The sequence below is a fragment of the Bufo bufo genome, chromosome 11 (genome assembly GCF_905171765.1).
Source record: "Bufo bufo chromosome 11, aBufBuf1.1, whole genome shotgun sequence".
Lineage (NCBI taxonomy): Eukaryota > Metazoa > Chordata > Amphibia > Anura > Bufonidae > Bufo > Bufo bufo.
This window is the reverse complement of record NC_053399.1, coordinates 43043327-43066790: the sequence shown is the minus strand read 5'-3', so window position 1 is coordinate 43066790 and position 23464 is coordinate 43043327. Positions and strand designations below refer to the sequence as shown.

The following is a 23464-nucleotide window of genomic DNA, read 5'->3' as shown; positions in this document are numbered from 1 at the left end:
GTTTAAGAAGGCATTCTTGCAGCTTTCCCTAGGCCAGTGATCCCTAGGCCAGTGATGTCATGTTTATCAGTCACATTGCATACGCGCAGCTCTGTCACATTCAAGTGAATGCGGCTGAGCTGCAATACCAAGCACAGCCACTGTACGATGTATGGCACTGTGCTTTGTAAACTGCGAGAAGGTCATGGTGCTCAAACAGCCGATTGAGTGTCGGACACCCACTGATCAGATATTGATCAGTTGAAAATTCTTGGAATCGGATAAGGCCTACAATGGGTTCTGACCAATTTGACTCTCACTATCACTTCTACAAGCTTCTACAGCAGCAACTGTGCATGCGCCACGAGCAGCACATGAATAGTCACTGCTCCACAAGCAGATTGGAAGCAGAGCCTCTGCACTTGCGCTGCTACCTTGAGCAGTGGCACAAGTGCAAGATTAGGCCCGTGCGAGATGCCTGGCACTGTCAATCAAGTGGCAGCGAGGACAGCCCCTCACAGGTGAAGAACTCTTGTTAATACGAATCGATTCGCTCTTCTTTACATTCTAGAAATTAATGGCTCATCCTAGTGATACACCGGAGATATTTCTGCATAGACAACCCCTTTTTAAACAAAATAATATGATGTAAGCATAATTTTATCAAGATGGGCCTTGATGAAAAACTCCTTACCTCTTTTCATAAGGAGATGCAAACCCAGGTCCAACTCTGTACGTGATGTTCAGATTGCCTTTCCATTTATTTGGCACCTCCATTCCAGACAACTTACTAGGAGATATAAGTACACACCAAAGTAAGTGACTACAAGACATGCAGGTCATTATTCAGAAATGCTTTTCAGAAAAAGTTGCCCATACAAAAACAATGGTCTGTCCCTCCCCCTCCCCACAAAAAACAAACAAAAAAACAAACAAAAAAACAATGTATTACATGTGGTGTTTTTCTGTGGAATTCACCCCCTCCATACAAATGGTGAAATCCTTGGCGGAGATCTGCAGTATAGATTGACATACGGCAAAATGAGTCCAGGGGTTCACTGCCAATGAGGCGAGGGGAGGCGATCGCCTCAGGGGCCACCAGGTTGGGGGGCAGCAGAAGGGTTATGTACGCTTCCATTGTGTAAACACTCATCTCTGCATATTCAACTGCATCACTGTTGTCAGGCAATGTCTCCCTGCCCCTGCGTTTCCTCTAATAGGATTTAATCCTAGTTCATGTAGCCCATGTCATCATTGCACTGCCTGAGCTGGGCTGCATATACAGTCAGGTCCATAAATATTGGGACATCTACACAATTCTAACATTTTAGGCTCTATACACCACCACAATGGATTTGAAATAAAACAAACAAGATGTGCTTTAACTGCAGACTATCAGCTTTAATTTGAGGGTATTTACATCCAAATCAGGTGAACGGTGTAGGAATTACAACAGTTTGCATATGTGCCTCCCAAAAGTAATGGGACAATTGGCTTCTCAGCTGTTCCATTGCCAGGTGTGTGTTATTCCCTCATTTTCTCAATTACAATGAGCAGATAAAAGGTCCAGAGTTCATTTCAAGTCTGCTATTTGCATTTTGAATCTGTTGCTGTCAACTCTCAAGATGAGATCCAAAATGCTGTCACTATCAGTGAAGCAAGTCATCATTAGGCTGAAAAAACAAAACAAACCCATCAGAGAGATAGCAAAAACATTAGGCGTGGCCAAAACAACTGTTTTGAACATTCTTAAAAAGAAGGAACGCACTGGTGAACACTCTCCAGGAGGTAGGTGTATGTGTGTCAAAGTCAACAATCAAGAGAAGACTTCACCAGAGTGAATACAGAGGGTTCACCACAAGATGTAAACCATTGGTGAGCCTCAAAAACAGGAGGGCCAGATTAGAGTTTGCCAAACGACATCTAAAAAAGCCTTAACAGTTCTGGAACAACATCCTATGGACAGATGAGACCAAGATCAACTTGTACCAGAGTGATGAGAAGAGAAGAGTATGGAGAAGGATAGGAACTGCTCATGATCCTAAGCATACCACCTCATCAGTGAAGCATGGTGGTGGTAGTGTCATGGCGTGGGCATGTATGGCTGCCAATGGAACTGGTTCTCTTGTATTTATTGATGATGTGACTGCTGACAAAAGCAGCAGGATGAATTCTGAAGTGTTTCGGGCAATATTATCTGCTCATATTTAGCCAAATGCTTCAGAGCTCATTGGATGGCGCTTCACAGTGCAGATGGACAATGACCCAAAGCATACTGCAAAAGCAACCAAAGATTTTTTTTAAGGGAAAGAAGTGGAATGTTATGCAATGGCCAAGTCAATCACCTGACCTGAATCCGATTGAGCATGCATTTCACTTGCTGAAGACAAAACTGAAGGGAAAAGGCCCCAACAACAAGCAGGAACTGAAGACAATTGCAGTAGAGGCCTGGCAGAGCATGTGTAATATAACAGTCCTGTGAACCCTACTGTGTATGAGGCTCTGAAGCAGAAAGATGGTCACTGCACCTCTGCTAACAAAGGTGTTTCAATTTTCGCTGAATTATCGGAATCGAATGAGTCATGTTTTCTGCTTCATTGAACAGATGGACATTGGCATCTCAGGCAAGAAACATCAGAGAACAAATATCCTGCAACCATTGCTGGAAGAACACAAGCTGGTGGTGGCAGCGTTATGGTCTGGGGAATGTTTTTGTGGCATTCTCTGGGCCCACTCATCCATTTGGAAGGCACTATCAACCAATTTGGGTATGAATTCATCCTTGCAGATCACATACATGCTGATTGTCTTCCCTGAGAAGGATTGCATCTTCCAGCAAGACAATGTGATATGTCACAGAGCTACTAATGTCCAACATTGGAAGAGCATGACCAAGACTTCCAAATACTACCCTGGACCCCTAATTCCCCAGACATGAACCCAGTTCAGTATCTGTGGGACCACCTCGATGGTTGTGTTTGCTCTATGGATCCTCCCCCACACTCCCTCCAGCAGCCTTGGGATGTACTGCAGTCAGCCTGGCTCCAGATACTTGTGACAACCTACCAGGACCTTACTGAGTCATTCCCAGCCCGTCTAGCTGCTGTCCGTGCTAGATAAGGCTACTTTCACACTAGCGTTCAGAGCGGATCCGTCTGATGTTTCATCAGACGGATCCGCTCCTATAATGCAGACGTTTGCATCCGTTCAGAACGGATCCGTCTGCATTATAACTTCGAAAATTTTCTAAGTCAGAAAGTAGCCTGAGCGGATCCGTTCAGACTTTACATTGAAAGTCAATGGGGGACGGATCCGCTTGAAGATTGAGCCATATGGTGTCATCTTCAAGCGGATCCGTCCCCATTGACTTCCATTATAAGTCTGGACGGATCCGCTCGCCTCCGCAAGGCCAGGCGGACACCCGAACGCTGCAAGCAGCGTTCAGGTGTCCGCTCACTGAGCGGAGCGGAGGCTGAGCGCTGGCAGGCGGATGCATTCTGAGCGGATCCGCCTCCACTGAGAATGCATTAGGGCCGGACGGCTGCGTTCAGGACCGCTCGTGAGCCCCTTCAAACGGAGCGCACGAGCGGACACCTGAATGCAAGTGTGAAAGTAGACTAAGGTGGTTACTCAGGATATTAGCTGTGGTCATATTAATGTGACTTGATTGTCTATGTATGCATTAGGGCTGTATTCTCACATGCAGAATGGCATCAGTAAAATGTGAAGCTGCCATTTTACTTCAAACTACTACTATTGTTCCATGCCTTGAAATACGGTTCTTGGTTGCACTGCTTTTGTATTTGAAACACAATGGTTACGTGGCACACTTAAGTTGCCATTCATTATACCAGAGTGCGCTCTAAACGGCATTCACAATAATATGTGTATGCACAGTCCTGACATCATGGTTTCCAAAAGTGAACTGTAAATGTACCTGAGATATTTGACAGCATCATTGTAACCGATGGGTGTCACTGGAATTTTGGGTAATTTGATGTCCTTTTCATCTAAGAAAAATGCAGAATCTGAAAGGAAAAAATATACGTATGCTATGTTTACAGTGGCAGCTTGTGATGACTGCTGAAAAAGTGATCTGTACAGACCAAGAACTGGAGCCTATTAGTCAGTGACCAGTGCAAAAAGTGTAGGATTTTAGGACTTTTTTTAAAAACATTAAAGATTAAAAAAAATAACCAAAAATTATTTAAAAAGATGTTTAATGTTGAAACCTAATTCAAATAATAGGTCATTATCTGATGATAGCTTCCCTTTAAATTGATGTAATTCCAAACATCCTGTTACATGTTCAGCTCCTCTTTTTTGAAGATTTTAAAATTTAGAGCTCTTATGAGACAAATATGCAAAAACATTTGGATTGGGGCAGATATTTTTATAGCATTGCATGCAAATTATTCAGTGGTCTGACTGCTGTGGATCTTGGGTAACTCAATAAGCAAAATAATGCATCATATTTGAAGGTAAGCCCTGCATTTGACATTTATATGACACCAATAAAAATAAAAACCCGGATAATGGAACTCCAGTTGGGGATGTACTCTATATAAAGAGCTTGTGCTTGGGAGCGTATTTCCTACGAGAATAAACGTCCTGGGAACTATGAATAAAGTTAATACAACTTCAAATGGCTGATGCATATGAAACACCATGAATGTGCACAGATACAAACAAAGTTCGGTAAATGTGGTGCGGTACTGATAACCCACACGCCTCGGCCTCATCAGTACCGCACCACATTTACCGAACTTTGTTTGGATTTAACTATTGCTGTGGGTCCCTTTGACTGGCAGGTTTTTTCAGTATCTATCTGTGCACATTCATGGCGTTTCATATGCATCAGCCGTTTGAAGTTGTATTAACTTTATTCATCGTTCCCAGGACGTTTATTCTCTTAGGAAATACGCTCCCAAGCACAAGCTCTTTATATAGAGTACACCCCCAACGGGAGTTCCATTATCCGGGTTTTTATTTTTGTTTTTAGTTTTTATTGTATTGCATTCTGATGTTTATTAAATGTTTTTATTAATGATTTCCGTTCCATATGCCCGTATGTGAGTGCTCGGACTATACTATACTTTATATACCTTTTCCCTACTTGACTAGGCAGGTCAATTCAGTTCTTGTAGCATCACTGCACGATTTAGGCTGGGTGAGCCTCAATATCTATATTCCATTTATATGACCCCAACACTCGGTGTGTCATTGTAATACTATACTGTAGATATTGGTCAGATTTTTCTACTTCCCTAAAACACAAACCATGTGTAATACCGCAGCATCTGCAGACTGTTTAGGACTGCATGCTCCTTACTAGTAGATGGGTAGAATGGTGTTCGCGGGTCACCATTATTTCTGAATAGAGTTCCTCTCTGAGCCCCCGTTCCTGGTAGCCACCAGTCCACGGGGTACACTTGGTCAAGGCTACCAACCACGTAGTCTGCTGGATCAGAATATAAAATCATTCCAGCGCAGCCAAACATCTCTGCGTTGTTCACCTAAGGTTACAAATTGAGAAAAGGTATTAATGATCCCAATGGTCAATAAATTACTAAAGATTTTTTTTAAGATTTACTTACGTACCTTGTCACCTCTGAAAATGTGACCATATCTGGCAATTGCTACCGTCCCAGTTAGATTCATTGCCAGATCCTGCGTTAGGTAATGGAAGTCTTCAACTTTTCCGTAATTCACATAAACTGGGTCTCCCTAGTGAAATAAAGTCTGCTTGGTATCATTGTTCTGGGCACAATATACGATTCCATAGCTGGACTATACAAAAACTCCCGAAAAACACAAAAATGTATCGACAGATAATACACCTGTACAGTCCACTACATTATACACTTCTGTAATTAGTATTTAATAAAATATGTTCTGATTTATCCCTGAGCAAAAACACTGTTGTGAAACCTTAATTACTACAGAGCTCTGTGAAGTTATACCCATTATAAAAATAAAAATATAATTACTGCACCAAGACGGAGTTGTTGGAATTAAATGATTCAAATATATTGATATATGTAAGGATTACAATATTAGAGCGGAAGAATCTGTTTATTGGGGAAAACTGTACTTTTGAAAGAAGGCTCTAGGACCCTGTTGGGCCCGCCTCGAGCCTGGATATAGTAAGAGATATAGTTGGCATAGAGGCATACAGGTTCTGTATGGTATCCTGCGGCACATTTGCCCACAGATGTTACGCTTAGACCTGTAGATCCTGCACACGCGTAGGCTGCAGAAGGTGACTGCTAGCTGGTCCCATAATGCTTGATTGGTGATGAATCTGGTGACTGGGCAGGCCATGGAAGAATTGCAATCTGGCTGAGAAACCCTTGCTGTGTGGGGGCAAGCATCACCCTGCTGAAAAATGCCAGTTGAAAGTGTAACACCCCAGAGTTGTGTCACGAAACTCTTCTACCCCGCTACAATCTGTTAAGGGCCTTTATCTTGTCATCTAATATGATTTTACATTATGTCATTCACAAGTGTGCATTATAAACCATGTGAAATGTTTATTGTTGCAGTTTCCATGTTCACCAACAGGTGGCAGCAATGCGTTGGTAAGGGATTAGGTTCAGTTAAGTACATCTAAGCTGGAATAGTTAATTCCAGTTTAGGCTTTTTTCACACTTGCGGCAATGTGATCCGGCGGGCAGTTCACTCGTTGGAACTGCCTGCCGGATCTGCCGATCTGGATGTGACTGAAAGCATTTGTGAGACGCATCCGGTTGCGGATCCGTCTCACAAATGTGATGCAAGAATGGATCCGTCTCTCCACTTGTCATGCGGACAGATGGATTTGTCTTGTATCATTTTTCACATGCATGTGCAGACCGGAAGGATGGATCCGGCATTCCGGTATTTTGAATGCCGGATCCAGGACTAATACATTCCTATGGGGAAAAATGCCGGATCCGGCATTCAGGCAAGTCTTCAGTTTTCTTCGCCGGAGATAAAACCGTAGCATGCTACGGTTTTATCTTTTGCCTGATCAGTCAAAATGATTGAACTGAAGACATCCTGATGCATCCTGAACGGATTACTCTCCATTCAGAATGCATGGGGATATGTCTGATCAGTTCTTTTCCGGTATAGAGCCCCTGTACAATACTAATCACAACCACTGTATCTAAAAACGATTGTAATATGAGACCATAACTCTAAGGCAAACAAGTAACTGCTGCTGAAGATCCCAAATGTTAACCCCCGCCCAAAAAAACAAAAACAAAATTAAGGGTGTGTTTTATCTGTATTAGTTATGTATATTTTAATCTTATTTTTAACAGAAATGTTGAAAGTTGGTTAAAGTGTTGAGGACAGGAGCTTCGTCTTGCTTTACGGTACATCCCGAGTGCAGCAATAATATCCCTGAGCTGCCTTCATCTGGTGCCTGACAGCAGCTTGTTCTAAGCCAGGTAAAGAACCATACACTAAATATAGTCCATTTATTACAGGACAACTACAGACCTGTAGTACAAGCACATAGTACATGTAGGACATGTGGAGATTAGTATAATACATGTAGAACAGTTAGAGAGCAGTAAAGTACATGTAGTACAGGTAGAGAGCAGTACAGTACATGTAGGACAAGTAGAGAGAAGTACAGTAAATGTGGCACAAGTAGACAGCAGTATAGTACATTTAGCACTAGTAAAGAACAGTATAGTACATTTAGCACTAGTGGAGAACAGTATAGTACATTTAGCACTAGTGGAGAACAGTATAGTACATTTAGCACTAGCGGAGAACAGTATAGTACATTTAGCACTAGCGGAGAACAGTATAGTACATTTAGCACTAGCGGAGAACAGTATAGTACATTTAGCACTAGCGGAGAACAGTATAGAACATTTAGCACTAGTGGAGAACAGTATAGTACATTTAGCACTAGTGGAGAACAGTATAGTACATTTAGCACTAGTAAAGAACAGTATAGTACATTTAGCACTAGCGGAGAACAGTATAGTACATTTAGCACTAGCGGAGAACAGTATAGTACATTTAGCACTAGTGGAGAACAGTATAGTACATTTAGCACTAGCGGAGAACAGTATAGTACATTTAGCACTAGTGGAGAACAGTATAGTACATTTAGCACTAGTGGAGAACAGTATAGTACATTTAGCACTAGTGGAGAACAGTATAGTACATTTAGCACTAGCGGAGAACAGTATAGTACATTTAGCAATCGTGGAGAACAGTATAGTACATTTAGCACTAGCGGAGAACAGTATAGTACATTTAGCACTAGTGGAGAACAGTATAGTACATTTAGCACTAGCGGAGAACAGTATAGTACATTTAGCACTAGCGGAGAACAGTATAGTACATTTAGCACTAGTGGAGAACAGTATAGTACATTTAGCACTAGCGGAGAACAGTATAGTACATTTAGCACTAGTGGAGAACAGTATAGTACATTTAGCACTAGTGGAGAACAGTATAGTACATTTAGCACTAGCGGAGAACAGTATAGTACATTTAGCAATCGTGGAGAACAGTATAGTACATTTAGCACTAGCGGAGAACAGTATAGTACATTTAGCACTAGTGGAGAACAGTATAGTACATTTAGCACTAGCGGAGAACAGTATAGTACATTTAGCACTAGTGGAGAACAGTATAGTACATTTAGCACTAGCGGAGAACAGTATAGTACATTTAGCACTAGCGGAGAACAGTATAGTACATTTAGCACTAGCAGAGAACAGTACAGTGCATGTACCACATCTAGAGAGCAGTATAGTACATGTAGTGCAGGTGGAGACAGTACAGTATATGCAGAAAACAGCATAGTACATGTAGGACAGGTAGAGAACATTACATGAAGGAAAGCTAGAGAGCAGTATAGTACATTTAGCACTAGCAGATAACAGTACAGTGCATGTAGCACATACAGAGTAGTATAGTACATGTGGTAAAAAATAAATAAAACCACACACTGAACGAACCTCTCATTTGACCTTTACTTGGATCTGATTTGCCAAACAACGGTCCAAAGTTGTTTTGGCAGCATGTAGGCCCTGATTTATCAACACCAGCGTGTGCTACACCTTATGACAAGCCTGATTATCAGTCGGTGTGAATGGACCTTTGGTCTCTCAGATCCTCCTCTCCATTAATAAGCTGAATGTCTATGTGATAACCTCAGAGATGTATCTTGAACCTTTTGTGCCCCACTGAATAATCTATAATAGGGTCTCGTCCTACCATGTGCCCGTCAAAATACAAGTGACTATGGGCACTCTCAGGGACCAGGTCCCCGGTACAAAACTCCCACCTTTGCATCTCCCTGATAAATATACTGTATGGTGTGTGTGTGTGTATATATAGCCTCTCATTTCTAAATTGTAAACTAACTTCCTGCGTTTTTGATACATACTAATAAATGAATACGTTATAAACATGTATAGAAACTTACCACAATAACGCCTGGTGGTGAATAGGCGTTGAAAGGATTTACCACAGTGGAATCATTCTGGTCAGGACTGAGAATCTTTTCCACTTTGGCTGAGAGATCACTTTCCACCCCATCAGCAGACAAAATGGACACATAATTGGGATCACTTGCATTGGGGTAAGAGAGAAGAGCGGTGTAGTTGTAGATCTTGGATCCATGTAGACTTGATTTCCAAGTGTTATGTATATACTTCACCAGAACCTCCTCCTCCTGGAAACTTCCAGCTATATGAGGCCTGCTAGAAAAAAACCTGCAGAGTAGAAAAATGATAGCTTATTTAAGCTAATACAAAACCTAGTTTTTTTTTTTGTTTTTTTATCAGAATAGTCACAAAGGCCCTCTTCACATCTCTGTTAGAAGGTCTGGCACAGATCAGATTACTGAATCCTCTTCCACCGCTGGATCCCCATTGACTGCAATGAGGTCTGGTAAAGAACCAGTTGATTTCCGGCATAAATGCCAGGTTTCAGCCAGACAAGAAAACATTGCGTGAAATGTTTTTTTTTTTTGTCTGGCTGACAGCCGGCATTTGCATCTGATCAGATCTCCTAAACGGAGATGTAAATGAGACCATATAGGTTGTTTATGTACTAAAAAAAAAATGATGGAAGTGGCCATTTAATCTGGTCTTAGACCTGAGCTCTGCCCTGTTTTCCCATTACTGTGTGATTTTTGGAAAGAGGGGATGCAAATTAGGTCTTAGCAAGTCACTGGGCACTGGCACTATTTTGGTAGCAGTGCCTATCTGTACCATTGTTTTCAGGGGCACTATTCATGTGTCACTATACTTGGGGGTAGCTATAGTTACTGGTCATGATGTGGAGGTACAACTGGTCTTTGTATACTGCATTTTGATTAGTATAGAAGTATGGGGATGGGAGTTAACATAAACCTTGGGGCTTGTGCGTCAGATTTTCTAAGGCTAGTTGCACATGAACGTTAGAGCTCCCCGGCAGGCTGTTCCAGCAGAGGATAGCCAGCCGGACTTCTCTGGGTGCAGCATAGCCGGATGTTGCTACGTGCCTGCCAGCTCCAATTGACTATAATGAGATGCGGCAGAGATCTGTCCACTACCTGGCAAATAGGCCTTTAGACTAGAGGGATGGAATGCTGGTGCTCCAAGGGACAAGGGCCCACCTTGGGTGCACCAAATCCTAATTGAAAATATTATTAAAAAGTGATCTCTCTGCGATGCTGTAGGTAAGGTATGTTTTTGATTGTCGTCACAAGCACTACATGGAACTAGGTAATAGGGTAAAACGAGCTGACAGACTCTCATTAAAAATTCTCCATAAAATGTTTGCCAAAAATTATGTTTACATTCACCTTAATGAATAAAGAAATCTAAACAAATGAACAATAGTATCCAGTGTTGGAGCAGGGGAGGCTGCAGAACTGGAAGAACGTGCTAAAATTCATAGTCTGTCTCTTATGGTAAGAACATGATGTTTCACAATCTACTGAAAGCATAATGTTTTAGCTTCACATGCCAGCATTTGTATCGCTATTTCTAAGTCAACACTAGGAGAGGCTCCAAAAATTTCCTTTATGATCTTTGTGTTTTTTTTCTCTGGTTTTGGTTTACATACATTGTACAATGTAATGTGAAAAAGTGATACAAAAGCATCTTACATCACATAAATATGTAGTATATTGACCAAAATGCAGATCCGTGGGTACATGCGCCTGTCTAGTGGAGCGAGGAGAGCATAGTCAATGGGCTCCGGCGGTGAACGGCAGTATCCAGGGAGGCCAGATCTGGGGAACTGCCAGAACAGCCTGCTGGATTGCTCTGCTTCCTTTGTGAAACCAGCCTTAATGTGCTCTTTTGAGTTAAAATTTGGTATATTATGAAATTTTTTGGATGGCATCGTGAAAGCTGGAAAAATAAGCCAAATAAAAAAAGAATTCTAAATAATTTTTCTAAACATACATTAGAGAATTTCATTTGCAAAAAGATTCAGTTTTACTTACCCTGTTGGCAGCAGTTAACAGTTAAGTGCACCGAGGGCAGACCCAAACTACTCTGTGCACCCTTGCTCCTCCTGCTTGTTATGTCAGCCCCTCCTACTCCCTGATTGACTGGGGCAGGTTCCTACTTTGTTATCTCTCCTGGTCCTGTCAATCAAGGAGAGGGAGGGGCGTATAGACAAAGCAGGAATGGCAACAGTGCACAGAATGGCTTGTGTGTCCTTGGTGCAATTAACTGATAATTTGCATATGGATTAAAAGTACTTTCTCTCCTGAAAAAAAGCAATGGATCGCTAAGCGAAAGGTTTCATTACATTTAGCTGATCTAGTCCTACAAGTCTTAACAGTAATTTTCATTGTCACAGGTTCTCTTTAAGAATGATATAGGAAGTACCGAAATAACAATTATTAAATTTAATTGACACATAAAGGGGTTCTGTCATGATTAATATTCTACATTTACAAACCAGTCCCTGGATCTGAATACTTTTCCTATTACATGTAACTAAAAATTTAGTATAGCCAGTGAGCTATTCAATAAAATGTATCTGTATAGCGCCACCTGCTGTTCTTTTCCTTATTTCTCTATCCACCTAACTGAGGTGGTCGCACACGCTCAGTTTAAATCTTCAAATGCCACTAGCCATATCTACGAGCTGTGGCATTTACAGGGAAAGAGCTACAGGAGAAAGGAAATGCCCCCGAACTGACAGCTTGATATACAGTAAATCCAGCAGAACAATTGGAGCAATGAATGAGGAAATCTCTGGATCCATGTGAGGTACAGGGCTGGTTCTAAGTTTGTTAGAAAGAGATTGTCATGTCCTAGATGTCTGGTTGTCATCAGTCACGGCATGACCCCTTTAAGGCTAGGTCTACACGGCGATATTGGTCACAACTAGTGTTGAGCGAGCATGCTCGGCTAAATACCTGTTCGGCTCGAGCATCGCTATTCTTGGCACATGGCGGTACTCGGCCGAGTACCGCATGTGCTCGAGCGCCATGCTCGAGTCTCCTTCCCGCACGTTTCGCGGCTGCTAAGCAGCCAATAAACGTGCAGGTAAGTACTGCCATCACTGTAATGCCAGTAGCCATGTTGGCTGCTGGCATTACAGTGATTGGCTGGCCAGAACGTGCCATCGGGTGCTATATAGCACCCGATGACGCGAGTTCGGCTCATTGCGAATCAGGGAGAGCTGCGCTTAGGAAGGGACAGATAGTGTAGGCAGTTTGTGATCGCAATTTATTCAATTTTAAAACGTTTCAAAGACCCAAAAGTCCTTTTAAGAACTATTGTGTGTGGTGGCAGCAATTTAATCTTGCAAAGTAGTCTTTGATTTTTTTTTTCCATACTTTGCGATTCTTTTTCTATAGAGGGTTTCTGCAGTGACTTGTGACATCTGTTCAGCTATACCTTCTGTGTGTTAGGGGCAGAGATAGGAAGAATATTATTGAAAACAATTATATTTTTTCTATAATTTATCCACACTTTTCCCTGCAGTGAATTGTCACATTTGTGCTGCAATAGCACCAGATATTGGGAAAAATATTAGTGACAACAAATATATTTTTTCCATAATTTTCCTATAAACGGTGTCTGCAGTGAATTGTCACATCTGCGCTGCAATAGCGTCTGTGTGTCAGGCCCAGATATTTGGAAAAATATTAGTGACAACAAATATATAATTTCCATAATTTATCCACACTTTGCCTTTAAACGGTGTCTGCAGTGAATTGTCACATCTGCGCTGCAATAGTGTGTGTTTGTCAGGACAAGAGATAGTAAAAAATGTAAGTGAAATCTGTTTTCCTCTTTCCATACTTTTTCTATATACTGTGAACTGTGACATCCGTGCCACATCTTGTGTGTCAAGCGTGCATATAACATTTATTGAAGAAGGCGAGGGGACGGGGAAGTGGCCCTGATGCTGATGGTGACGGGGAAGTGGCCCTGATGCTGATGGTGACGGGGAAGTGGCCCTGGGCGTGTTGAAACTGTGCCTGCTGCCAGAGCACAAGAAAAACAATCATCCAAGATACCTAGCTTCATGTCCCAGTTTGCAGGGCGGCGCAGGACACCACTCTTGAAGTCAGCCCAGTGCGAGCAGGTGGTCGGTTGGATTGCAGCAGATAGTGCTACCAGTTGGTTAAGCACCACCCTGTCTTCCACCAAGTCCAGTTTAAGTAGCCAAGAGTCTGGTCAACAGAATCCTCACCCTGATCCTCCTTCCTCCCACCATTTACAGTCTGGCCAAACAAGTGATCCCACACTCGGATATTCCGAGGACCTCTTTTCATCGCCATTAATTGATTTGGCCCTCTCGCCAAGCACGCTTGAAGAGGTACCTGAGATCTTGTGCCCCAATTCCCAACCTCTTGAGCATCCAGAGTCACAAGAACATGACGCTGGGGAACAGCAATTAGTGTTTAATGAGGTGGATGATGATGAGACGACACAGTTGCCAATGACTCAACCGCAATTATTGTCTCAAGAGGTTCAGGAAGAGGATGACAATCACTGAGGTTGTGGTCAGGTCAACAAATCAGGAGGATGATCAGAGTGAAGAAGTGGAAGAGGAAGTGCGGGATGACTAGGTTACTGACCAAACCTGGGAAGGTGGCAACAAGCCGAGCGAGGAGAGCAGTACAGAGGGGGAGGGATCTGCAGCACTGCAACAGGCTGGAAGAGGCAGTGGGGTGGCAAAAGGTAGAAGGCAGAGTGTAAGATGGAGAAACAGCCACTGATTCTTGAATGCTGTTTCTGAAACTGTGATTTGGCATTTTGGGCACTAGAGGCCACTGTTTTGCAGCTACAGCCAGCACACTCTGGGATTTGAATATGCAAAACAGATGATGACTCATGCTGCTGTGTGTGCCAGAGAGAAAGAGGAAATGGTGACATGAGGAGACATGTTTTTGTAGAGGCTGAAGACAGGATCCAGTGCCATCCTCAGGTCTGTGGGACTTGGAGCGGTCAAAGTCACGGTCAGAAGTGACTGATGCCTGTCAGCAATGCAGATGTTGTCAAGGAAGAGAGGATCAGTTCCCGGAAGGTCAATTGGACCGTGGAACGTGGTTACAGACCCTGTGAGGCCTCATGGTGGATGGAAGGACCTGCGAGTTGGTGTAAGTCCCCATCGGATAAGAACTAGGCCAGGGTCAGCGATCCAGAAGGCTTCCCAGAGAGAGAGAGAGGACTGGGTCCCGGAAGGCTGGACGATCCGTGGAACGGTTGGACCTACCAGGAGAGGTGGAGTTGCTCAGCTTGGAGAAGGAGTAGTCCGCCATTTTGTGAGCTGCATGAGAGAACCGTGTGGATCCGGATTCTGTTTGCAGGAATGAGTATTGGCATCAGGAAGCTGATCGGAACAGAGGGTCAGAGTTTCAGGTTCTGCAGGGTCACATGTTGTGACAGGGACTTGCTGTTGGTTTGGAGCAAGCAGTGAACACAGGACATACCCAGGTCAGTGACTCAGCGGCACGTTTATTGACTTGTAGGCTCTGCCGTGTGTGCCATCGGTCAGGTCCGTTACCCTGCGGCACAGTATTGACTTGCGGGCTCTGCTGTGTATGCCGCCTTGGGTACAGTTGTTCAGTTGGGCTGGTACCGTGACTCTGAGCCTGGGGTACAGAGTATTCTGAACACTCCATTGTTGCTACACTACAAGGCTCCTCCAGCGTCTAGGCTGGGAGTATTTAGGGCACGTGAACAGTGTCGTTTGGGGGCAAGAGAAGGGAATGTGACGTTGTGGTGTTCATTGTATTTGATACTGTATGTGATTATACTGTGTTTGTAATTACTGTTAATTCCACTGTTCAGTAAAGTTACTGTTTTTGCATCAAGAGCTGGTGTCCGTGTCGCTTTCCTTATTCCATGAGTTCGCTGTATCCTGGGGGTCCCTCCCCGGTTCACGGTCTTACAGGAGCACCCCCTTGCGTAAATCTCCCTTGCCAAGGGGTAGGTGTTCGGTAGTATGCGCTTTTTCGAGGAAAGTGCGGACGACAAAAGAAGAGTAGTTTGCAACCTGTGCCACACCAAAATGAGCCGAGGAGTTAACACGAGCAACCTCACCACCACCAGCATGATCCGCCACATGCCATCAAAGCACCCTAATAGGTTGGCCGAACACCTGGGTCCACAATCAGTGTCTGCGGGTCACACCACTGTCTCCTCTTCCCCTGTGTTACGTTCTGGCCAATCCCCTGTCCAAGACGCAGGCCCGGATATCTCCCGCCCTGCACCTGGATCTTCGCAAGCACCATCAGCGACCACATCCACTTCCCTGTCCTAGCGCAGCGTACAAATGTCATTACCCCAGGCATTTGAACGCAAGCGCAAATACCCAGCCACCCACCCACAGGCCATAGCACTAAATGCGCAGCTTTCCAAATTACTGGCCCTGGAAATGTTGCCCTTTAGGCTTGTGGACACTGAGGCCTTCCACAGCCTGATGTTGGTGGCTGTCCCTCGTTACGCAGTCCCCAGCCGCCACTATTTTTCAAGGTGTGCCGTGCCAGCCTTACACCAACATGTGTTCCTTAACATCACACGTGCCCTGACCAACGCAGTTCCTGGGAAGCTCCACTTAACCACGGACACATGGACAAGTGCTTTCGGCCAGGGACACTACATTTCCCTGACGGCACACTGGGTGAATGTTGTGGAGGCCGGGAGCGACTCGTACCCTGGGATGGCACAGGTGCTACCGACGCCAAGGATTGTGGGCCCCAGTTCAATCAGGGTTTCCGCCACCACCTACATTAGTGGCTCCAACCCCCACTTCTCCTGCTCCACTTCCACCTCCTCCTCCACTTCCACCTCTAAGTATCTGCGTGCAGCACCAGTTAGTCATCAGTCGGTAGCTGGAAGCAGTGTAGCACTGCAGTGGGGAAGCAGCAATAGTCTGTGCTGAAACTGATCTGCCTAGGTGACGTACAGCACACCGCCGCAGATCTGTGGCAGGGGATGAGACCAGACTGAGCTGTGGCTATCGCCACTCAACCTAGAACCAGGCATGGTTGCGTCTGATAATGGCCGTAACTTGGCGGCGGCTTTGGAGCTGGGCAACCTTAGACACATCCCATGCCTTGCCCACGTATTCAACCTCGTGGTTCAGCGGTTTCTAAAAATATACCCCAATTTGCCTGCTTCAGCAGGTCTGTCAACGCTGAAGCAGCGCTTGAAATTGACAGCTCACCGTCTGTTGTGCGACGTGAGCACGCGCTGGAACTCGACGTTCCACATGTTGGCCAGGCTTTGTGAGCAGCAGAGGGCAGTCGTGGAATACCAGCTGCAACATGGTCGTCACCTTTCCAGTCAGCTTCCGCTATTCACAATCGAGGAGTGGGCATGGATGTCTGACCTCTGTGAGGCTTTACGCAACTTTGAGGAATCAACACAGATGGTGAGCGGCGATAACGCTATTATCAGCGTCACCATCCCACTTCTGTGTCTTCTCAAACGCTCGTGCTCACAATTAAGGACGACGCTTTGCATGTGGAAGAGGTGGAAATGGGGGAAGACATTAAACAGGTTGATGATAGCCAGACCACCCTCATTTCGTCTTCTCCCGGTGCGAATTGGAGGCTGAAGAGGAGGAGGAGCAGGAGACGGTTGCCTCCGCTACAGAGGGTAGTACCCATGGAAGTTTAATTCCATCTTTTCTGCGTGGGTGGGCAGAAGAGGATGAGGAGATTGGGAGTGATCCTCCTGATGACGACAGCGAAGTCTCGCCTGTTGGTACTCTGGCACACATGGCTGACTTCATGTTAGGCTGCCTTTCCCGCGACCCGCGCGTTATACGCATTTTAAACAAAACGGATTACTGGTTGTTCACCCTTCTCGCCCCCTGCTACAAAGAGAACTTCTCATCTCTCATTCCTCTGGTGGAGAGGACGAGCAAAATGGTGCAATACCAGAAGATCCTTGTCGAAAAATTGCACCAACCTTTTCCATCTGACAACGCTGGCGGCAGAGTTCGTACTTCCTTGGCCAACCGAGGAGTGGAGACCAGGGGAACGCACAGCAGTTTCAACAGAGGCAGGGCAACACTCTCCAAAGCCTGGTACAGTTTCATGACACCCCGCCAGCACCCTCACCCTGATTTTGCAGCCTACTGCCACAAGGAGAGAATTTTTTTTAAAGATTGTGAAGGAGTACATAGCAGACCGTGTCAGCGTCCTCAATGATCCCTCAGTGCCTTGCAAATACTGGGTGTCCAAGCTGGACACGTGGCACGAACTGGCGCTCTACGCTTTGGAGGTGCTAGCCTGCCCTACCACCAGCATTTTGTCTGAGTGTGTATTTAGTGCTGCTGGTGGCATTATAACAGATAAGAGTATCCGCCTGTCAACTTAAATTACTGACAGGTTGACTCATATAAAAATGAACAAGGCCTGGATTGACCATAACTTCTCGACTCCACCAGGCGTTTTTAATGTAGTTAATAGACTGTATTTCCATGCGCCCCTTCTACCACAAACAAGGTTATATGGTTGAATCTTCCTTTTCTCCTCCTCCTCCTCTTCCGTCATATCAACATGCATTGCTTATTCGTCACATATAATGCCCTCGCATATATGGACTTCGAATATAATTTTTTAGAGGGTCCGTTCACCAGCAGGCCCTCACATCTCATTTTTTACAGGGTCCGCTCACCAGCAGGCCTCCCATATAATTTTTTACAGGGTCCGCTCACCAGCAGGCCCTCGCATATGATTTTTTGCAGCCATCATAATCAAGTTGGGTTTGACGGTTCCACCTCAGCTCACCAGCAGGCCCACAACTCAAATCTTTTACAGGGTCAGCTCAGCTGCAGGCCCGCAACTCAAATATTTTACAGGGTCAGCTCACATGCAGGCCCTCGCATAGAATTTTTTAGAGGATCAGCTCACCTGAAGGCCCTCGCATATAATGTTTTACTGGGTCAGCTCACCCGCCGGCACTCGCATATAATGTTTTACAGGGTCAGCTCACCAGCAGGCCCGCACCTAAAATTTTTTACAGGGTCAGCTCACCTGCAGGCCCGCATCTCATGCTGCCTTGCTTTGAAGTACTAGCCGTTTATCAGTCTCACTCTCCGAAATCGAACAATGATTCCCCGTTACCGGTGGTCACCATGTTAGGCGCATAAAAGAACATCGAAAGTGGATAGGGAAGATATCAAAATGGATCGTGGACTTCACGGGGACGTGCGATCAGGCAGAAGTTATCTAGAGTCAACAAAGCAGCAGCAGTGCCTCTCCTGTCTAATGTTTCCTCATCTAAAATACCACTGTGACATTCCCTGTAATTTTTTTATTACTCATTCCAATAACAGGGCATCTTAATAGTCCTGTATTATTATTTATCGTCACTACCTCCACGAGTCGGGAGTGTGTGATTTGCGCGCCACCCGCTTGCCTTCCTTGGATGTGGTAGGCGTTTCGCAGGCTCCCTCTCCAGAATCGAACACTAATTCCTCGTTACCCGTAGTTTACAATGGTTTTGAGCTGAGAATTACATCGAAAGTTGATAGGCCAGACATCCGAATGGATTGTCGTCGTCACTGGGACGTGCCATCGGCCCCAGGTTAACTAGAGTCACCAAAGCGGCAGCAGGCCACCGCCTATAATGTTTTAGATGGTCAGATCAGCAGGCCCTTGCTCCTAATGTTTTTGAGGGTCACGAGCAGGCCATCAATCATAATTTTTAAAGGGTGTGTATGATGCCCTCCTTTATGGGTAACTAAGGGTGTATCGGAGTGCCTCTTCCTTGTAATTTTTGGCGGCACTTGCACTTTACATACAAGTAAATATTCAGGAAAGAATGTTTTCTATACATTTTTCCTCTAAAAAATTTTTTTTTTTCCCCTCTTGGTTTTGTGCGTATTATTGTAATTTATGTAAAAGTGGTGTACTATTCGGGCAACATAGTTCCCAGCAGCGACCAGCTAGTCCAAGATGCATCCATACCCCCCCCCCCCCCCTATGCTGTTACAGAACCATTTCGGTGGTGTTACCAACAATTTATGACATTTTCTTATGAATCAGGCACCCTCCCCTCTTCAGAACAGGGGGTACCTGGTTGAATGCTCGGGTTCTCCCATTGACTTCCATTATACTCAGGTGCTCAGTTGAGCACCCGAATATCATGTGTTCGGCCCGAGCCCCCGAGCACTACGGTGCTCAATCAACACTAGTCACAACACCGTTCAAGTGATCAAAGATCTCTATGTAGCAATGCAGCCACTGGACTGAGTGGTGTTGCAGTGCAACTGGTTTTACCAATTAATCAGTTGCGCTACAACACCATTCAGTTCAAGGCCTGCCTTGCTACACAGGGATCTTTAGTCACTTGATGGGTGACGTGGCCAAGAACACTATGTAGCTCCAACCTAACACAAGAGAAAGTGAAAGTCAAGATAAAGTTTACTGCAATTGTGTTTTTAGCATTTTAAGATTGTAAATCTTTAGTCTTACTGTAAGTTTTTGTGAATCTCCTCAGCCTGGATCTCTTGGTGGAGTTGACGGCTGTATTTGGGATCTCCATCTTTGCTCATTTCTTTTAGCCATGAAACTTGTGAAGGAATGATTGCAAAATGACCAATCAAAATCCCAACTACCAGCAAGACCACTGCCGAAGTGACCAGCCCCAGAATTGTCATCCGATGCATTGTAACTAAAGCTGTTTTTTGATCTAAGAAAAAAATAATAATTTAATACTATACATTCATCTTTTATAGTGAGTATTGTATATGTGAGGATGTACAGTATGCAAGTATATGGCATCTTACTCACCTTACTGCCCGTCAAAGAGCTCTGAGGCCGAGTACCTTCTTATCTGTGGGAAAGAGCAGAACAAATGTCATTTTCATCTGAACATAAATCTATTTTTAATAGTTCCCCTTCATCTATTTAAGAGCAAACCAGTTACCAGTGTAGGTAATTATTTGTGGCTTAGGCTGAGTTCACACATCAGTTATTTGGTGAGTTATTTCCATCAGTTATTGTGGGCCAAAACCAGGTGCGTGTCAAAAACACAAAACAGGTGCAGATATTTCCATTATACCTGATCTCTCTGTAGGCTTCACTACTGGTTTTTGACTCACAGTAACTAATGGAAATAACTGACCAAATAACTGAAGTGTGAACCTGGCCTTAGACCTCAACTCCAATGATCTCGAGCTGGCCAACCAAATGTTTTATAGCACATGATTAAGAAATCGCTGCATCATGACACATTTTCCAATTGCATATAATATGTGCTGTGATTTACACTGCAGTGCGTAAAGGGAATTTACGAGACTTACATACTAATGACCTATCCTCTGGATAGGACATCAGTATCAGATCAGTGGGAGACCAACACCCGGGGCCCCCGCCAATCAGCTGTTTGAGAAGAATCCGGCGCTCGCAGTAGTGCTGCGGCCTTCTCTCAGCTTTTCCTAGGTCAGTGACGACGCGTTCATCGGTCACATGGCCTAGGAGCAGCTCAGCCCCATTGAAGTGAATGAGGATGAGCGCGATACCATGCACAGCCGCTATATAATGTATGGTGCTGCGCTTGGTGAGCAGAGAGAAGAGCACGGCGCTTACAGGAGTGCCAGTGGCTTCTCAAACAGCTGATCAGCGGGGGGGGGGGGCTTATGTCAGACCCCCACCAATCAGATATTGATGACCTAACCAGAGGCTAAGTCATCAGTATGAGTACAGGTGGAGGGCAGTGCAGTACATGTAGTACAGGTGGAGGGCAGTGCAGCACATGTAGTACAGGTGGAGGGCAGTGCAGCACATGTAGTACAGGTGGAGGGCAGTGCAGCACATGTAGTACAGGTGGAGGGCAGTGCAGCACATGTAGTACAGGTGGAGGGAAGTGCAGCACATGTAGTACAGGTGGAGGGCAGTGCAGCACATGTAGTACAGGTGGAGGGCAGTGCAGCACATGTAGTACGGGTGGAGGGCAGTGCAGCACATGTAGTACAGGTGGAGGGCAGTGCAGCACATGTAGTACAGGTGGAGGGCAGTGCAGTACATGTTGTACAGGTGGAGGGCAGTGCAGCACATGTAGTACAGGTGGAGGGCAGTGCAGCACATGTAGTACAGGTGGAGGGCAGTGCAGCACATGTAGTACAGGTGGAGGGCAGTGTAGTACAGGTTGAGGGCAGTGCAGTACATGTAGTACAGGTGGAGGGCAGTGCAGCACATGTAGTACAGGTGGAGGGCAGTGCAGCACATGTAGTACAGGTGGAGGGCAGTGCAGCACATGTAGTACAGGTGGAGCGCAGTGCAGCACATGTAGTACAGGTGGAGGGCAGTGCAGCACATGTAGTACAGGTGTAGGGCAGTGCAGCACATGTAGTACAGGTGGAGCGCAGTGCAGCACATGTAGTACAGGTGGAGGGCAGTGCAGCACATGTAGTACAGGTGGAGGGCAGTGCAGCACATGTAGTACAGGTGGAGGGCAGTGCAGCACATGTACAGGTGGAGGGCAGTGCAGCACATGTAGTACAGGTGGAGGGCAGTGCAGCACATGTAGTACAGGTGGAGGGCAGTGCAGCACATGTAGTACAGGTGGAGGGCAGTGCAGCACATGTAGTACAACGGCTTTCTTCTGGCCAATTCTCAACATATTTGCCGGAATGTGGACAGATCTCCGCTGTACCCCATTATAGTTAATGGGGCTGGACGGAGATTTACAAACCTCTGCCAATGCCGGAGTGCAAAGACATCCGTCAGGCTGTTCCCTGCTGGAACAGCCTGCCAGATATATAGTGCTAGTGTGCAACTAGCCTAAGGCCTCATGCACACAACCGTTTTTTTTTGCGGCCCGCAAAAACGGGTTCCGTAGTTCCGTGATCCGTGTCCGTTTTTCCTTCCGTGGGTCTTCCTTGATTTTTGGAGGATCCACGGACATGAAGGAAAAAGTCGTTTTGGTGTCCGCCTGGCCGTGCGGAGCCAAACGGATCCGTCCTGACTTACAACGCAAGTCAATGTGGACGGATCCGTTTGACGTTGACACAATATGGTGCAATTGCAAACGGATCCGTCCCCCATTGACTTTTTAATGTAAGTCAGGAGTTAATATGCCATCGGATCAGAGTTTTCTCCAATCCGATGGTATATTTTAACTTGAAGCGTCCCCATCACCATGGGAACGCCTCTATGTTAGAATATACCATCGGATTTGAGTTACATCATGAAAACTCATATCCGACAGTATATTCTAACACTGAGGCGTTCCCATGGTGATGGGGACGCTTCAAGTTAGAATATACTACGAACTGTTTACATGACTGCCCCCTGCTGCCTGGCAGCACCCTATCTCTTACAGGGGGCTGTGATCAGCACAATTAACCCCTCAGGTGCCGCACCTGAAGGGGTTAATTGTGCGTATCATAGCCCCCTGTAAGAGATCAGACCCCCCTCCCTCCCCAGTTTGAATATCATTGGTGGCCAGTGTGCGCCCCTACCCCCCGCCCCCCCTCCCTCTATTGTATTATCATTGGTGGCCAGTGTGCACCCCCCAGGCCCCCCCTCTATTGTATTTATATCATTGGTGGCCAGTGTGCGGCCTCCCCTCTCCCCCCCCCCCCCCCCGATTATTGGTGGCAGCGGAGAGTTCCAATCGGAGTCCCAGTTTAATCGCTGGCGCTCCGATCGGTAACCATGGCAACCAGGACGCTACTGCAATCCTGGTTGCCATGATTACTTAGCAATATTAGAAGCATCATACTTACCTGCTGCGCTGTCTGTGACCGGCCGGGAGCTCCTCCTACTGGTAAGTGACAGGTCTGTGTGGCGCATTGCTTAATGATCTGTCACTTACCAGTATGAGGAGCTCCCGGCCGGTCACAGACAGCGCAGCAGGGAAGTATGATGCTTGGGGGGGGGAATGAGGGGAGGCCGCACACTGTGCCACCAATGAAAATAATACAATAGAGGGAGGGGGGGCGGGGGGGCCGCACACTGTGCCACTGATGAAAATAATACAATAGAGGGAGGGAGGGGGGCCGGGGGGGCGCACACTGTGCCACCAATGAAAATAATACAATA

The 23464-nt window shown here is 45.5% G+C and overlaps 1 protein-coding gene across 3 annotated transcripts in view; it reads right to left on the bottom strand.

The window, feature by feature from the left end:
- The window catches only part of LOC120981848 (N-acetylated-alpha-linked acidic dipeptidase 2-like), a 156009-nt gene that overhangs the window by 108241 nt on the left and 24304 nt on the right, over positions 1-23464 (bottom strand). Inside the window, exons 2-8 of one of the 3 annotated variants that reach the window (XM_040411611.1) lie at positions 20210-20252; positions 19892-20108; positions 9422-9710; positions 5581-5706; positions 5312-5495; positions 3917-4007; positions 674-769 (exon numbers count right to left, since the gene is read on the bottom strand). In XM_040411611.1, the coding sequence (XP_040267545.1) occupies positions 674-769; positions 3917-4007; positions 5312-5495; positions 5581-5706; positions 9422-9710; positions 19892-20085 (980 nt within the window). In that variant the 5' untranslated portion in view covers positions 20086-20108; positions 20210-20252. Of the gene's footprint in view, positions 1-673; positions 770-3916; positions 4008-5311; positions 5496-5580; positions 5707-9421; positions 9711-19889; positions 20109-20209; positions 20339-23464 lie in introns of those variants that run through there. The other 2 variants (XM_040411612.1, XM_040411613.1) reach the window with 2 other exon arrangements.